Raw genomic sequence first — 19,239 nt, 5'->3', positions numbered from 1 at the left:
ATTTGAAGGTAGGCAATGATTTGTTTATAGAATTGGCTTATTTTAATTTATAACGGGAAATTAATGTGTACGAATCTTCTATCTATAAATTGCAAGAACATCTTTCTGTGTGTGTGTGTGTGTGTGTGTGTGTGTGTGTGTGATGCGCATATCTCTCAAACAGTTTTCAAACTTGACAGGTGTCTTGCTCAGACTCATTTCCTGCTGTAACGATTATTCCTTCACAGCGAGAAAATCTCAGAGTTGAACCGGGCAGACACATCAGTTTTCATCACTCACCCTGGGTCAGGTTAATTACGTCTACTGCTAACTAATAACACTAATAACATTACCGTCGCCAAAACACCCTCATGAAACTGTCAAGCCACTAAACCTGTATGGAAATGTAAACCTCTGCTGAAATGTTAAATTTGTCAACGATCATACGACACACCACACACACACACACACACACACACACACACACACACACACACACACACACACACACACACACACACACACACACACACACACACACACACACACACACACACACACACACACACACACACACACACACACACACACACACACACACACACACACACACACACACACACACACACACACACACACACACACACACTTGATGAACGCAGATATGTGCTGATTAGCTCTCAGAATGTGCCGGGTGGGTAGGGCACTGCCATGAGTCCATGAGGCTAATGTCTGATTACTCCACATTGTCATTGTGATATTATGTGATTACATTCTGAATCTGCAGCGTTCTCTGTCAGGTAAATATAGTAGTACAATCTCTTCCTCTGATGTAGACGTAGCCTACACTGTCAGTAGTAGGGTATACAGTGGAGTTGCACATTAAAGTGATGGTTTGGAGTAATTTCACCCTAAGGTCCTTTGCACCATGACCTCGAGCCAAACACCCCCCCAGAAGCTTTTTTCACCTGGGTCAAACGGATGAGTTAGCGTTATCAGCTGAATAGCTTAGCGCAGGGGCTAATGGATCCAAGAGTGTCTCTTGTACATTACCCCACTAATAATGCCCGAAATGATACTAAACTTCTACACTAGTACAAATAGGTTATGTACTCATAAAACGATGGATTGGAAAGTTTGTAAGTACACCAGAAGTTTATTTAAATAACACTTGGCTGCTGTCTTCTGAGCTCTGCTGTTTTGATTTTTTTAAGACCCCGCGGAAACCCTGCTATCCAATTCCACAAAGTACATGTAGGCTGGATGGACAAACTCCACAACCACCAAGACCTAGTCACTGTTCCACAATCAGGACAGATTCTGAATCAATTGGATGGAGTCTCCTATTCAGAACCCTTTCTTTTGTGGGAGAGGGAACCAGCAAACTTATCTGCCAGCCCACAGGCACTGTTGACAACATCCACACTAAAGGAGTGAAGTCCAGTTCTCACCTGGTAACTAGGGCGGAGATGATATCAGTGATGTCAGCGTTGAGTTTGCTCAGCAGCTCTTCCATTGGACCCGGCAGAGGAAGCTGCTGGGTTAGATGTTCACAGCGTCGGATCTGCTGCCGGTTCTGCCAGATCAGGTCAGCCAGCTTCTCACACCTGGCGGACAGGGACAGGAGGTGGAGATACCACCACATTATTGTGGAAATAAAAGGGAAGAGAAAAAAAAAAAGAAGAGGCAAAGTTCCTCTATGTTAGTGCATACACTCCTGTTTATATATTTATGCTTTTTATAGATGTGCAGTATGTGAATTATAATGTTTTATCAAAGTCCTTAAGTGAAAGAAAAAAAATTCAAACTTTCCTCTACATGACAAAACATTATGCATTTGCTTAGTAGGTGAAAACCATTTAATAAAATCTCCACCCTACAATATAATATGCCAATTACAATAATTGTATTAGTCCAGTATATACCAAGACTGGAGGACATCCAGCCCCCCTTCATGAGGACCCCCGTTGCCAGCCAGCTGCTGCCTTCTCTTCCATTGGATGAGTTCCTCATCCAGGATCAGATTCTGCTGCTTCCTCAGCAGGGCCAGGGTCTTCTGGTGTTGCTCCGACAGGTCCTGCAAACACACCACCAGCTGCATGCTGAGAAACATTTGCATATGTGACAGTATATTAACATAGAAAAAAGAAACAAAAAGAAATTAGCTTGGCAAGATATTGGACATCATGTTTACATACACTGTAGTAACTCAATTACTGTAAAATCCACATTTACATGCTACTGTGTTTACTGTTGAGCTGCATGTGGAAACTGATTCATTAAAGGGGTGATAGAATGATTATATAGGGTATTTTACAATGTTCCTTAAGGTCTCCTAATAGGGTATGTAACATTGGTTGGGCTGAAAATTGCCCGAATGCTATTTTATTAGGACCTTAACTACCCTGTGAATATGGCTCTATTTGGAACAAGAGCTTTTCTTCCAAATATGGTATGCTCATGAATATTTAGAATGAACTGCGCGCTGATTGGTTTGAGTAAACTACATAGAAACACATGGGAGACTCGACAGCAGGTCTCATATTTCAGACACTGCAAAGTTATACATTGTTTGTTGGGCTATTTCGTTATTAAATTCACTTCTGAGACTTTTTTAAGTGAGAAATCAACTATATAAAGCTCAAATATGGGCCGTTTTACGAAAATGGATGGCTAATTGCAAATTTGGTAAGTCTGTGTGTCGGAGTTCAGCGGCCAGTGCTGCCTATGTTGCTGCCTCGTCGCCCGGCCTGCCTTCCTTCACAGACCCCAGCCTGCTATGAGGTACTTGGAGCTCCGTCACGGCTGGCAGACCACAGCACTCCATACCAGAGCAAAGTCACAGTTTTTTGGGCTAATGGCCTACCAAACGCCGCTGCCCTGACAGAGCTCCAGGGCTTGCAGCTCCCCTCTTCCAGCTAGCTAGCTAAATGGCCCGTGTGTGAGAGTGAGAGCACGGTCAGCGAGCTTGTTACACCAGCAATCTCTAACCACATGTTACACACATGTCACGCCACTTATACAACATCTACCTAAAGGTCTTATAAAGCTAACAACGGTGTCTGATTTCAAGTTAATGAATATTTGTGAAGATTATTGGTTTCGTTAGCTGCGACTGATAGTTAGCTTCATTTTTGGTCGTAATTCGAGTAGATTTACAGTTTGAATTTCGTCACGCCACTTATACAACATCTACCTAAAGGTCTTATAAAGCTAACAACGGTGTCCGATTTCAAGTTAATGAATATTTGTGAATTAGCAAAGACTGCCTGACCTAGATTCAGAAGACTACCTGATCTCAGGTCAGTGGTGTAGCCTATGTAAACGTTGGGGTGTGACCGTTCTCTTAATACACCCATGGGCATGACAAAGGTACAGGTCTTGGGATGCTTATGTAAGCAACTAGCTTTGTTGAGATTTGCCCGTTTTCAGCGGCAGTTTCAAAATATGAGATTTTCATAGTAAAGGGGTGTCAATGGGATTTTGAGCTTCTATGTATGTCCTATTTACCCACCGAACGACAGGGTAAAATTGGTTTTGCATTCTACCACCCCTTTAAAGCTCAAAAAGGGGATATCTACTTATTCGCAAAATTGTGCAGGCTTTTTTGACACATGTTGCACATGTCTGGAAAGTAATGAAGCGCAAATGAAAGTGGGTTCTTCTGCTGGAATTGGAATACTGGTTAAAGACACTTTTTGAACTCCAAGAGTGCACTCATCTAGCAAGAGGAAGGCTGATATGTGAGATAGGATTAGCCAAATAGCCAAATGTCACCAGCTCAACAAAAGACTAGTGACCAGGGAATAGGTCACGAAAATTCAATGCTGGTAGACTTTCAAACACATTTCAGAAGACTAGTTCTGTAAAAAATAAATAAATAAAATGATTTAGACCACAGCCACAATACTTGGCTGTGTAATAGGGCTGGGCGATATATCGATATTATATCGATATCGTGATATGAGACTAGATATCGTCTTAGATTTTGGATATCGTAATATCGTGATATGACCATAAGTGTCTTTTCCTGGTTTTAAAGGCTGCATTACAGTAAAGTGATGTCATGTTCTGAACTTATCAGACTGTTGTAACTGTTCTATTATTTGCCTTTACCCACTTAGTCATTATATCCACATTACTGATGATTATTTATCAAAAATCTAAGTGTGAAGATATTTTGTATAGATATATATAACCTGTTTATTATTTATTCATTTGATTTTGCAACTGTTCACTGAAATAGTCGGTTTCTATGAAACTACTTGTGACATGTCATATTTGGCTTTGACTTTGACTGAACTGCTCTCACTTTGTGGAAAAGAAATATCGGGATATATATCGTATATCGATATTCAGCCAAAATATATCGGGATATGACTGTTGGTCCATATCGCCCAGCCCTACTGTGTAATATCTTTTGTTACGTTAACACCTCACGCCCACACTTCTGCTGTTCCTGGTCCACTAAAAGGGAGACATTTGCTAACCCCTTTTCTTTCTTTTTTAAATCTCTGGGGTTGCGTTGTAGTTTGGAGAGGCATAAACCGAGACCTTTGGAAACACCGACACCAACATTCGGCTCCTGATTGGGTATTGTCAGTCATGACGTGTCTTTTCCTGATTCGTCACGCCCCCGTCACATGATCCCGCTAGGAAAAAACAAGCTGCAACCTGAACTGGCTATTTCAACATGGATAACAAATTACAGCTGCTTCTGACCTTGTTGTCAATGCTAGCAGCTGTTGTGCAGTTAAATTCTGCATTTAATAATGCTACTACTGCCGACATGCGCAGAGGCAAGCTATTATTCAAATGATTTTCGACAATTATCGTGCCCAGTGGCCTTATCAGCCCTATGTGGAGAGCCGGTTTTGGGTGAGGTCAGGGAGATCCAGTGCCTGTTGGGATTATTTTATCAATGAAGTTGTGGTTCCTGAGGAATGGCGAGAACTTTCAAATGTTCAGATCGGCCCTGATCAACCTCAGCGAAAGACTACGTCCGAATGTGGAAGGAGACACAACACAAATGAGGGTGCCTGTGAATGTACTAATAAAGGTAGCATCCATGTTGTATTATCTGAGTGAAGAGGGAAAATAGGCAAGATATTTGGGCTATCCCGACAAGTGGTCTGTAAGGCCATCACCATCTTCCTGGCTCCAGACTATATTATGATATGTTCTGTAAATGTCAGTAGTCATTTCAAATGTACAGTTTTTGCACATCATCTTTTTTTGCTACGGTGCTGTCACAGTGAAATATTCACAGTGAAATAATATATTTTATAAATTCTGAAAAACATCCGTTCATAATGCAATCCTTCATTCAACTAGTTCAACTGAACAACAATTTAACACCTGCTTTGCTTTTATTTAGTCAGTATTCAGGTACTTTATTACCAAGGTGTTGATACTGCATGATCATCACTGTCTTCAATGATTTAACTTTATTAAACTTTTGTCCGGTCAAACATTTTTTTTGAGTGAGAAAAGATAGAGGTAAATCATTGGTTACGTATCAAACAACACCTTTTATTACAGCAAGTACAATAGGCAGTAAAAATAGGCAACTCCTTTCCTATTGCCATGGCTTTCTCTGGCGATGAATAATTCTCCTGGTACCACTTTAATATTTGCCGCTTTTTTTGCCTTGTACTTATGTGTTAGTTTCAGTAACAGTAAAGCAAATAAATCTCTAAGTCTCTAGCTGCAACACATGACTATTGTTGTACAAACATTTACCAGCTGGTGTGGCGGATAGCTTTCTGAGATTTACTCGCCAATTAGAACATCTATCCGCATTTGGTGCTTAGCGGGTGTTTATTTCAGACCTCACTCTGTCTGGCCAAACTCAAATGCCAAAATGTCCAGTGCCCACCCATAACAACACTGTCCCCCCTTGTCTCACGCTGGAGCTGTACGCGCCTATGTTGTATTTCCGTGTGTGTGTGTGTGTGTGTGTGTGTGTGTGTGTGTGTGTGTGTGTGTGTGTGTGTGTGTGTGTGTGTGTGTGTGTGTGTGTGTGTGTGTGTGTGTGTGTGTGTGTGTGTGTGTGTGTGTGTGTGTTCTTCATACAAGCCTGTATTTCTGGAGTGTGATGGCCTCTCTGGTGAGCCAGGCCTCCACAGTGGCCCTCTTGGTCTGTAGGGTGGTCTCCCGCTGGGTGCGCTCAGCTGGAGTCAGGGAAGACAGGCTGCTCAACTGGGCTAGAAAAACCAGGAAGCAGGAAGACAGGCAGGACATTACAAACACCAGCTACCACAAAAACACTGTTCACTTCTGGATAAAGAAGGAAACATTTGGTAACTTTTGACTTGACCAACTGCATAGGAGTTGAACAGTGGATGATAAGGTTTAAATCAGTCATCAAGTCAGATTCTAATCCAGGACGGTGCCAAGGACTCAGCCTACATGGGACGCACGCTCGAGCTAGAGGTCCCCCTTTGGCACCACTTATTTAAGTCATCAGGTGCACTAAACAAAATCCAAAACATTAATATAGGGAGTGTAACTGTGGGCATTTGTCCGTATCATTTAGATCTGTATGTGACTTTCTGAGTCTCAGTATGTCTCATGTCTTTGTGTCTGTCAATGCGTCCTTCATCCTCACCCTGGATGCGCAGGTTCTCCTGGTACTGGATGATGAAATATTCCTGGCTATGCTGCAGCTTTCTCAGTTCATTCTCAGTCTCCTGTGTGGCCAGACGGAGCTCCTCAAAGGCCTGGTTGATCTGCTGGTGTCGCTGTGACAGGCTGTCCATGGCCTGCACCCCACTACCAGTGCTGGCCTACACACAAAACATTTTTTTTTTTTTTAAGTTACAGATGTTGCTTGCTTGTTATCGGTTTTTGTTTTCGTACCGTCAGTCTGGTTCTGCCAATATCATACGAAGGGTTGGGTCACTGTTCAAACCGGTTTGATATTAAGCCAGAGACTGTGCCGGACAAAAAAAAAAAAAAAAAAAAAAAAAAAAAAAGCAGCTGCTCCTAAATTAGCTGGTTAGCATAAATTCCAACTGGTTTAAGCTTCCAGACTGGACCCGTAAAACTGGAAATCGACCCAACTTTACTAATACGTGTAATTTATTGTCAGTGGATATTGACCAACAGCATTTTTCCATCCTCTTCCAGACATGTAAATCTTAACCCAGCCACACCTGGGGCAATGTTCACTGGTTTCACAGGATTCCTGTAAATGACATCAACCCTTTAACACTTACATTTGTAGCTTCTTGAACCAGCCTCTGCTCTGAGTGCAGGATGTGTTTAATGCAGCGCACCAGCTCCAAAGGACAGCAGTCATAAGTGCTCTGCAGAACACAAACGACACACACAAAAACACACGATAACCTAAAATTAGCTAAATGTAAAGTTTACTTAAACTTAATATGAATATATTGTATTTAAAAAAAAAAAAAAATGTAATTAATTGTTATTGAACTAGTGCTTCAGATTTCTTATTTTATTACATCAAATTTAGATCTGTCATTTTTTATCATGTTTGAGTAGCCCTACATGTTGGTTTTTCATTTGCAGGCTCCTACTAGCACAGGGGTAGGCTACAAATGACAGCTGGTCTGAAGAAATGATTTTACTGGACATTCCAACATGACTAATTAGGTCGTGAGTTATTCATAATGTTGGTTTTCAGTCAAAATTTTCATCTTTTCATTCTGCTACAAACAACCAAAACACAAAACACCACACAGTGGATGCTCTGGGATACTGTATTCCAAGAAAGACACTTTTTAGGCTTCCATCTCAGGGCCCATAAAGCATGCACCTGAATTACAGTCTTCTGGCTCGCCACACACATGCCATTAAATAATTTACAGATACAGCTCTTTATGACTCTTTAAATGGTTTGCACTGTATGGCTCATACTATTATAATAATAATAATAATCATAATCAGACTCATTTTAGGATGTTTGTGTTGCCCTGATTGCCAAAATACATGAGTGAAGGTAACAGAGGAATGCCACAGGATAAAACCCCAGGAAAGTGTGTTTGTTTGAGCTGGCAGAGTATTACTACAGCTAAGAAACGAGCCCTGCTTCATGTTAAGTGCACCAAATGGTTTCATTATGTTCGACTGGCTGGTAAAACAAGGTTTCAGGCTAGGCTTGTTTTCCCTCGTCTTACAGCAGCTGACTGGTACCTTGAGCTGGTTGGCGTAGTGGCCCAGCTTGATCTTCAGCAGAAAGCCGTCCTCTCCTCCCTGTAGCTGGGCTTTCTTCTGCAGCTCGGCCACCAGGTTGTCCAGCAGACGCTTAGCTTTGGCTTCCTCTGCTTGGTTGTCCAACTCCACTGAATCCCTGGGAAAGACACAATCACATCTTTAACCAATCCAAAGCCAATGGGAAGCTTAGTGCTGCTTCACTAAGACTAGCTGTTGATGGCCACTTTGCCTGTAACAGTAGTACATCAAAGCTCAATCACAAATCTCATCAACTTTGACTATTAAACATGAAATAAAACAAATGAATAATGGATGTTATGATAACAATAAACCTTACTTATATTGCGCTTTTGGTAACAAGGTTACAAAGTGCTTTACAAAAACACATGGTGAAAATAGTCAGGTGAAAGAACTAATTACATTACAAACACAAAGAATGAAACATAAGAGTATCATCAGGTTTAGTAAGATAGTTCAGCTAGTAAAAAGACAGAAGCACATAAAAGCATTAGTTTCTCGTGGGTGTTAGTAATGTAAGTGCTGTTGGTGTGCTTTTATGCCTGCAGTTTAATGTGCTGTATCTTGAGCAGAACAGCGGTGGTTACATTTTTAAATCAAAATCAGTGTGTGCAATTTTCAAATCGCAAGAAGCACAATTTTAGAATAATAACAATGAAAGAATAACCTGTTCCTTGCCCTTTCAGACTTATTTTTACTAATGTTGCCATGAAATGCAGCTACTAGTTTGTGAGTACATTATTATAACTGATTGAAATGATGGCCAAAACCATGAAAATAAGATTTAAGTTGCGAAAGGATGGACAGACAAGGTCACCTAGAACAATTTAATAGATATACAATCGGTTGCCATTTTATTAGCTTTACCCTAGCTAAAACGAATGGGGTCCGATACAACAGTCTACCACCTCATTTATGTTAATGAGGGCAGGCTAAATAACAAACACATCTCTGTATAATGCAATAGGGTTGAACAGCCCCTCAAACTACATCCTCCAAAGTGCTCATACAGTCAAATCAACACAACTCTCTAAAATAGTTTAATATACTGTACACCCCTGTTGTTAAACTGCATAGTAGTGAGTATCGCTTTACCGTTTGTAAAAACAGTGTTCAAAGTTGGCCACGCCCCTCCTTCCCTGGCTCAGAGCCAGGAAGAGAATGCAGTGCTGGTCAAGCGACCGAGAGAGTTAATGAAGAGAGGGAGCGCAAATCAGAGATGGGGACTCAAGTCTGAGACTTGGACTTGAGTCGCACTTAAGTCGCACAAACAGCTGACTTCAGACTTGACTCGACCCAAAAGACTTCAGACTTGAGCTTCGAGACTCGTCAACAACCTGTTTTCATACAATTATTGCTTTTTATTTTATTGTCCCCTGCCCTTTGCCATAATGTGCAACGTAACGCATGCGCCTACGTGCGCGCACTCACATATCAAAAAATCCATTGCCGATGGCAACACCAAGTCCTCCCGGAGTTTGTCATTAGTTTTGTTTTCAATAACTTTTTAAACAGTGGCAGTAAGTGAACAGCTACATGCAAGGTGTGTGGCACCAAGATAAATGATGCCGGATCAACAACGTCGGACTTCATCAGGCATCTAAAAACGCACCCAGATAGGTCAGTCACTCACACACTAATGTGAAAGAGACGTTACATTTAGCATATATCATCACAGCAACAACAAGCTAACCATCGCAAAGTGTTGTGCTAATGCTGGGAACAGGCAAATTGTATCTTATAGTTAGGGGTGGGAGATATTGACAAAAATGAATATCTCAATATTTTTTTTCAATATCTCGATATCAATATTCAGATGATATTTTTGAAATCCTTCTAGAAGTTAAAAGAAGCCCTTTTTGGAGGCTATTTTGGTGGTTCTCTTGGGAAAATGTACAAGCAAGATGAAATCATAACAATAAACAAAGGGCTCTGTTCTGTAACATATTGCACACAACCATGTCCTTATTGGAAGCTGTCCTGGAGCTGGGACAGGGCCGGGTCAGACCAGGTTCTGATAGTCCTTCTACTTGGTTGTATAGTCCTTGTGACCAGGATTTATGCTGGGATCAGGAGTTGGATGTGATCTGACTGGCCCAGGTGAGGGAGAGGAGCAGTTCTGTATCTTTCTTGATGTTAGAGTAACATGGTCTAGTGTGTTCTTCCCTCTAGTAACACAATCTACATGCTGGGAGAAAGCTGGAGGGGAACAGACTTTAAGGACGCCTTGTTAAAGCTCCCTGTATCCCGTATCCAGGTGATCGCGCTGCAGTTTGTTCACTATGGTTAGCAGTGAACCAAACTTTTGCTAACGTTAGCATCGGGGGCTATGTAGACGGCAGTGTGCTGTTTTCGTAGTAAATAAAATGGTCAGTATATTACCGACAGGGCTCCAGGTCAGGTGAGCCGTGCTGGGCAACGATCCTGCAGTTGGTACTCCATTCATTGTGCATTAAAATGCAGTCCTCCGCCTCTGGTCGGGCCGGAGTTATTTTCTCATTCTGCCGGTAGCTAGCTAGCTCGGCGTGGTAGCGCTGACAACAACCTGGAGGGCTCGGTCAGGCTATTTCCTCCGGGATGTTATGAGCCGCCTGGAAGGCTCTCGTAACGGCTGTGTTGTATCGTGGTCCTGTATTGATTAGTTCAGTGTGGCTGTACGTACTTGTATAAATATACACCGAGAGGAGAGCCACTGCACAATCGCGCACCGCCATCTTTGTTGACATGAGTGAACGTCATAAAGCACAGGTAAGAACTAGTAGCAGCTTACTCTCGTGCGGGACGATCGTGATTTTGTACAAAAAAATACAGTGAAACAAACCCCTACAGTATTAAAATCGCTACATATAATTGTTTAGAAGGTATAGTGTGTGTTATTTGTTTTCTCTTTAACTTTTTTCAGCTCTTTTTATGTTTGGGGGGTCGGATTGTACAAATTATGAAATATTTGATATCCCAATTTTGCATATCGTCCAGACTACAATTTGGATATTATCGTCTAAACGATATATCGCCCACCTCTACTTATAGTTAGTAGTTGCTGAGGCTAAGAAATCCATGGCGCACAGAAGGCGGGACGCACGGATCCATCTCCCCAGGAACAAACGCTGTGTCGGGTGGGCAAACTTATGTGATGTGTAATTGATCCCGTGGATGATTTGTAGATTATTAAGTGAACAAGGTGTACCCAGTCCACCAAACACTGGGCCGTCTTGACTGTCTTAATTCTGCACATATTTCTGTTACTGTAGTCCTATTTACTATTTCATCCATGCATGGCACAACGGATCCGTGCGCACGGTCACCTGCCGCGGAGACGCTGGCCTCACTAACCTCTCCTCCTCTAAGTCGGGTCTCAAATGTTGAAACAAAATCAAAATCAAAATGTTGTACAAATTATGAAATATTCAATATCCCAATTTTGCATATCGTCCAGACAACAATTTGGATATTATCGTCTATACGATATATCGCCCACCTCTAACTGTACAGTATGGATGGTAGCTACAGGACATGCTTTGAATTCATAAGATTTAACAATACAGTGTTAGGGACAGATCAAATGGCCAGAGACTTGAGACTTGACTTGCCCCTCAAAGACTTGAGACTTGACTTGAACTTGCCCCTCAAAGACTTGAGACTTGAACTTGCCCCTCAAAGACTTGAGACTTGACTTGGACTCGAGCTCAAAGACTTGAGACTTGACTTGGACTTGCAAAAAATGACTTGTGAACATCTCTGGCGCAAATATAACGGCACAAATAAACACAGCCACACCTCCGCTTGAAGGTGCCACATTAAGATTAAAGCCTGAATGTATGTCAGTGTTTCCCACAGATTAGAAGGCAATTTGTGTCAGGTTGGTCGGTCGGTCCGTGCCAGACCGGGGGAGGGGGGGTGTCAGGGTGGGGTGTGTGAGATACTTCTTTTTGTAACAATCAAGTATCAAAAACTGAGGAGGACACGCTGTTGGATACTGTCCTCTCCTACTCTTTCTTCAAAGCCTAATGAATCTATTTCTCTCCCTGACCTGGCCTGAAAATATTGTAAACAAATTATTAACATAACTACTTACACTGGTCAGACTGTTCAGCTCTGTTTCAGACTGATACCTCCGGTTCAGGTTATTTATAATGAGTTTATTTGATTCACAGCTGCTACATTTAGTGTTTTGACCTCGACAACCCAACTGCATTTTACCACAAACTTGCGATTAGTTAACTTTCTAAAGCAGGCGCCATCGCTTGTTTGCTAAGAGTCGGGTTCAGAATATAAAATATTTTATAGCACTTTTTAATGTGTGATTGTGTAAAGGTGTTCACCAGATACCAACCTTTCGTGAACTTGTGAATTTCGCCAGCCGTCTTCTCTCGTTTTTATGGAGACAGACGCTATGTGCACGGAGGGGAGGGGCTGTGTGTGTGTGTGTGTGTGTGTGTGTGTGTGTGTGTGTGTGTGTGTGTGTGGCGAGACGGAGGAAAGCAGGGAAAGGAAATGCAGCTGAACGAATATACTGCGTGTTTTAAATAGCGTTAAAAAAACATTTTTATAACGAAACATAACGTGCGGCAGCAGGTGTTGATCACAAATTAGTCTATGTGTGGGAAACACTGTACGTATTAGGGCTGTCAAAATGAATGCGTTAATAACGAGTTAATGCTAACTCCTTGTAACAGCACTCTTTTTTGTTTACGTGCGATTAAGACACACACACACACACACACACACACACACACACACACACACACACACACACACACACACACGGAAATCAGGAAGCTGCAGCAGTAACGTTGTGGCAACTTTTCAGACCCTCTTAGCGACTTATATATTTATATTGTAATTCATTCCCATGCATGCATTTCACAGATCCTCGGATTTTAAACACTTAGACCTTATCTTGCACCCAGCACAGCGTGGCACAAAGCCTCTCTGTCTCTATGCTAGTTTAAGACCAACCCACTTGTCAGTTTCCCGTCCAGCGCCCACGTGGTTTAAATAGCAAATGCACCTGCACCCATCTGTGGCCCATGGGCGTGCTGGTTTTACAGGGAGGTGTGTTCAGGTGCATTCTGGGCGTGCTGGTCTTACAGGGAGGTGTGTTCAGGTGCATTCTGGGCGTGCTGGTCTTACAGGGAGGTGTGTTCAGGTGCATTCTGGGCGTGCTGGTCTTACAGGGAGGTGTGTTCAGGTGCATTCTGGGCATGCTGGTCTTACAGGGAGGTGTGTTCAGGTGCATTCTGGGTGTATCGCTATCTTGAGGCAGCGGAAAGTTATCGCGCCACTGACCAACAAAAACCTTGTCTAAAGTCAATAATGCAGCAAAATCCTCGATGCAAAATGATTTTCCTCAAAGCTTTGTTTAATCAATGTTACCAATGTTGTATTACTCACGTGTTACCGCACGGAGGATTATTACTGTCGCACACCAGGCTGATGCTGCTGGCGACACATGCCATCAAGACTGACGCCGCAGATTCCAAAATGAAGAGAGAGCATAAATAGTGAGGGGCTAAGAGAAGAGACAGGCTGGAGAAAACGACAGAAAGTGTCCGAAGTTTGGAATCAGTTCAAACGTAATTAAAACAAAACCTCTGTACAGTGTGACTGCAAAATCAAACTAGCTTACCACAATAATAGCACATAGACGTCAGTGCTTCAGCATCTCAACAGAAAACATTAAGTCTAACTTAATCATCCATTCCACGAAGAGGACCCAACGATGAAACTACACCAAACACATCAACTACCAAAAACAAAGACAAGAAAAAACGTAGTGGAGACTACAATCTGATCTAAAGAGCCGACTTGTTGTTGACTAGCCCTTCGGAAAAACAGCCGATTGTTGCGCACCATTTTCTCTCACTCTCTGTCTTCACGGAGAATCAGCTGATCAACAATCTACTAGCATAAGTGTAACAGAGCTGTGTGACATTGTAATCAAATATATAAATGAAAATAGGTTGAGTATAACTAATATTTACATATAGGCCTATATACAGATCAGTCTCAGGTTGAAACTTGTAGTTCTGAAAGTTAAGTTGCACAACTTAAGGTCATGTTTATGTATGCCTTAGTTTGAGGTTGTTATTGCATTTCAGAAAATGTTTTCTTTAAAAACAATAGTAATGTCATGGGCTATTTTCCATTCAGCTTAAACACTCCCAAGAAACTCCAGGACACGGCTGATTCATTTCCATGAAGTTTACTGGGAATTTTGTGAAACTGCAATACAGTACAATGAGATGTCTATATTATTAAATAAACCCAAATACACATCAACAGTGTAAATAGTACCGCCTAGCTAACATAGCAGTGTAGCCTATATGATAAACACAATCAAGCTAGTAAAAACAACCAGCAGTAATAATCATAAAGCTAACTTAGCCTAGCACAAACAGATTAGCTTCTTAGCCGTCTCAATAATCTTACTAAATTAAAATAAGCAGTAACCTAATGTTACACAATGAGAAATACTTACAGACGTTGCCTTAGCAAAAAGGAAGAAGGAAAAGCGACTCAGAAACTGACAGCTGGTAGAGCTCACACATTCCTGTAGCTGATTACCGCATGGCAATTTTTACTTCCTGTTTCCCAACATGCACTGGTACTACGTTACTATGGTTACACGCTAAACAAACCATACTGAACTGCTGAAACGAAGTAGAACACATTTTCAAGAGGCATGACAAGTAATATGGCACTTAACTGCACTTAAAATGTTTAGTTTTTTGAGAGATGATATTGTAAGCAATGGAGGCAATAAAAATGTTGTTTTCCGAAGATGAAACCAAACTATTGTATATTATTACTCTTCAATACAATAAAAGTATTTCTTACCCGATTAGAATACTTGATTACTAAAATAATCGATTGCTGCAGCCCTAATGATATGATTGGCTTGCGCGCTTTCACTTCATGCAGCAGCAGATCAGTTTCTTCTCCTGAACATCTCTCCTTCCTGCTCAGCAAATCCTCCATCATAACAGCAATGCTCCAAAGTCCAAATGCGCCTGGCTTTTAAAGGGAATGGGAGATGACCCTCTGATTGGTTTATTGCATGTTACGCCCAAACACACCTATGAATTAATAAAGACACTAAGTACAACCCTTTAGAACCGGGCGCTTCATGTTGTGCGCTTAGATCGTTAAAATAGGGCCCTAATCAGTGCTGCTCTCTCCCCCTGTGTCCTATTGCGTAGCAGCACTGACAGTAGGGTTGGGGGGAGGGAGGTGAAGGGGCTGTCTGCAGGCGGAATGGAAGCAGGTTACTGTAATACGTCCATGAACAGGTGGCTAGCAGAAACAAAGCTCCTTGATCAGAAATTGATCAATAAAAGGGTCTATTGAATGGCAAGTTGAGTTTCAAAGACCTTCCAGATGGTTCCCTCCACAAGGCAAAAGTTATTTGGATGTACTGTTGATGAACTGAGTTCCCACCGGAGTACACTCATCCAAAGGATTATTAGGAACACCTTACTAATTACCGTGTTTGACCCCCTTTCGCCTTCAGAACTGCCTTAATTCTTTGTGGCATTGATTCAAAAAGGTGCTGGAAGCATTCTTTAGAAATGTTGGCAGGTATAGATAGGATAGCATCCCCCACACCATTACACCACCCCTTCCAGCCTGCACAGTGGTAACAAGGCATGACGGATCCATGTTCTCATTCTGTTTACGCCAGATAAGATAAGATTACTCTACCATCTGAATGTCTCAACAGAAATCGAGACTCATCAGACCAGGCAACATTTTTACAGTCTTCAACTGTCCAATTTTGGTGAGCTCATGTAAACTGTAGCCTCATTTTCCTATTTTTAGTGGAGACGAGTGGTACCCGGTGGGGTCTTCTGCTGGCATTCAGTTTGGAGTTCAGGAGATTGTCTTGACCAGGACCACACCCCTAAATGCACTGAAGCAGCTGCCATGTGATTGGTTCCTAATAATCCTTTAGGTGAGTGTTTGTTGAGTCTCAAATACTATTTGAGCATTAAAAACCAGAAAAATATCCCTTTTAAAAGTACATTTAGATCAGATTAAAACATTTGATTAATTTGCGATTAATCGTGAGTTAACTAGGACTCTCATGCGATTAAAAATGTTAATTGACTGACAGCCCTAAAATGTATATTACCAAGAAAATCCAGCCAAATGTAGCTTCCTTCCAAAAAGATTGTTATTGCCATTAAAAAGAAATCGGAATAGAAATAAAGATAAAAGTCTACTGCATACCAGAGCTGGCATTCAATCCACTGGGCCAGGTAGTGTCGCACCTCGATTGGGAAGTGCTGGCCATACAGCGCCTGCATCTGGTGCAAGGCCTCACCCTGCAGCTGTTGGGCCTGGATCCACATTGCCATGGTGCTCCTATGGAACAGGAGGATAGCAGGAGAAGAAGCCAGGGAAAGGATGAGAGAGATGGGAAGGAACAGCAACAACAGTAGTAATAGGGAAGATGACCAGAGGGAGATTTAGCACAGCCGAGTAAAGGAGAGTAAAGAGAAGATGATGAGGAGGGAGATGGAGAGCAGGAAAGAGTTATCACAGTGTTTTAAAGGAATGTCTTCCAGAAAAAGGAATTCAGTAAATAGCAATAAATAACCTAACTGGTGAGCAGTTTCAAAAGGATGTGTTGCAATAAATCTCTTTAGGTTACTTTAGATAAAGTGCAACGGATAAAATACAGAAAATGATGACAAAATGCTTCATAAACTGCGCCTGCATCACAAATAGTGTGCACTTTCTACAATTCATAGAAACCTCCTCTTCCAATTTGCATACGGATACAATAACAAAAACAAACTTGCCCAGACATGTAACATAAACCTATTAGTACTGTTATCAAAATATGTTCATGAACTCAAGTGCAGTAATTAACTGTGCAAAAGGAGCACCACCATGGTCCAGCTCAGTACTAGCAATGTGTCGGCTAGTGTCAGACCTAAAAGAAGAAGTAGTTTCTAAGATACACTAAGAGTCTTACTGTAAGAAGAACACTGCTTGGTGATGATAGTAAAACTATATGCTACATTTGACCAAAAAAAACGTGCTTTAAAAAAAATGTAAGCCGAGAAAATGTATATTAAAAGGAGAACCGTAACGCAAGTAGTCCATTTATTACACAGTCCTGTGTGAAGTTTTGGGATTGACGTTACATTCTCAGCTACACAAGAGGGCAGGACCCATCGGTCTGTAGCAGGAAGATTGCTCTCCCAAAAGTTTAGGAGATAGCTTAGCTTGCTAACATTACTGTACATTAAGATTGGCTCGTTGGCAACCATTATATGCAGCAAACTTTCAAATGGCGATCTCTGAGTATTGCTGAAAAGATATTAACATGCTTAGCGGGAAGGTAGTGAAGTTACGTTACGTTACTTTGGTGGGACCAGACAGCGTAATGTTAGCTAGCTAGCGAAGGTAAGCTAATCTACTAACTAGCATAGTAGGAAAGCTCACTGATGAAGTAACTCTTGCAGCGCTCGACCAACACTTCACTTTGATTCGCCATGAGTAGTTAACATTAGTTAGCTCGGTCTTTAACTTACCTATTCAGAGACGGCAGCACACTGCTGGACGAGCAGCGGACAGCACCGCACACACACACACAACTTTCCGAACCTCATACAGGTAGGTTGACGTGCATGTCACTTCGCCAAATCCTTCAGCCTGGTTTCTACAATGCAGCTGTTGTTGACCAGCGTCAAGTTAACGATGACAGCTTCCGATTTAAGAAACAAAATAAAAATCTTATTAAACTACTATATGGCTAATATCAGATGACACACATGGATAAAATGTGTTAAGGTAAGTTTGTTGGTGTTTTCTCAAATAATTATTTTTACGTTTTTGATTTAGTTACAAACACCCTACATTTCCGGTCGTATTCATGCTAACTTCAGATAGCTTTGTGCAGTCCTGCTAACAGCCCCACCTTTGTGCTGATCAAATCAGAAGGAGGCAACAGGTTAGGAGAGTTATAAATAATAATAATAATAAGAAGAAGAAGAAGAAGAAGAAAAAGAAGAAGAAATTATTTATTTATCTTATTTTATATTTTAAATCTGTAAATAGTTTTTTTTATTATTAATTTCAGGTTTGTCTGACTCTACATATAATGTATGATATGATATGTTGTATTGCTCTGCTTTCCAAATGACCCGTGGCTGATGATACTTTCATTGTCGATGAATACATGAATAGTTGCCTTGGGTTGTAGACAATTACTTGTAAGACTGGGCACCTGTTACTTATTGATATTATTTTAAGATATGTATATGATGATTTTAACAGTGACAATACATAAACACTATTGTGAGGTAAAAAAACGGTGAGCAGACCCTACAATTTTTTGCCTTTTCACGTTCTACACAGTCTATGGTTCTACCGCTGCAGTGTAACCATGTTTCTATGTGCATCTGACATTAAGCTTACTTGTTAGACTTTAACATGATCTACAACTATAGTTTCCCATGATTGACAAATATGTTCGAATAGAAAAACACCAAATAAAACAACAATAACCAAACTAAAAGTCACATAGCATATTACATTAGATCATACAGGTCAAACCCTTTTGTTTTGTGTCCAGTCCTTCACCTTTTCTGCTAACATTCAATAAAAACAGAAACTGTGAACCAAATAGCTTTTATTAATGAAATCATTAGTGGTTAAGCAATGAAACATTAAACAGGAATCAGTAATCAACAACAAAAAAGCAAGGAAACAGTAAAGTGTGAACTAGATTTGATGTTCCATTGATGTAGGCCTCAGCACATCTGCATGTTGTTACTGCTCTAACAAACATGGCATTGTTAATCCACTTTGAAGGGCTGAGCATTCAACCACTGAAAGAATTATCTATCACAATTATCAAACAGCTAGAATATGTTTTCTTTGCTCACTGTGAAAATATTGAAATTATTTGGCCCGAGAAGCTGTTCTAAATGCAGAAGAAGTGCAGGCAGCGGAAGGCAAGAGCCTCTCTGTATGAAGTCAAAATGATGATGAATGATTCACATTATACACACACAAAAACACAAATAAAGCTGTGATGTTTCTGAG

At 41.2% G+C, this 19,239-nt stretch overlaps 1 protein-coding gene across 1 annotated transcript in view; it reads right to left on the bottom strand.

Annotated features, from left to right (window-relative positions):
- The window catches only part of LOC114547635 (signal transducer and activator of transcription 5B), a 43,868-nt gene extending 25,799 nt beyond the window's left edge, over positions 1-18,069 (bottom strand). Inside the window, exons 1-8 of the mRNA XM_028566905.1 lie at positions 17,724-18,069; positions 16,411-16,545; positions 8,140-8,296; positions 7,200-7,289; positions 6,590-6,767; positions 6,055-6,185; positions 1,905-2,056; positions 1,431-1,586 (exon numbers count right to left, since the gene is read on the bottom strand). Coding sequence (XP_028422706.1) covers positions 1,431-1,586; positions 1,905-2,056; positions 6,055-6,185; positions 6,590-6,767; positions 7,200-7,289; positions 8,140-8,296; positions 16,411-16,538 — 992 coding nt within the window. The 5' untranslated portion in view covers positions 16,539-16,545; positions 17,724-18,069. The remainder of the gene's footprint in view (positions 1-1,430; positions 1,587-1,904; positions 2,057-6,054; positions 6,186-6,589; positions 6,768-7,199; positions 7,290-8,139; positions 8,297-16,410; positions 16,546-17,723) is intronic.
- Between the last annotated feature and the right edge of the window lie 1,170 nt (positions 18,070-19,239).

This window comes from Perca flavescens, chromosome 21, assembly GCF_004354835.1.
Source record: "Perca flavescens isolate YP-PL-M2 chromosome 21, PFLA_1.0, whole genome shotgun sequence".
Classification (NCBI taxonomy): domain Eukaryota; kingdom Metazoa; phylum Chordata; class Actinopteri; order Perciformes; family Percidae; genus Perca; species Perca flavescens.
The sequence above is the reverse complement of the archived record's forward strand: the minus strand, read 5'-3'. Positions and strand labels throughout refer to the sequence as shown.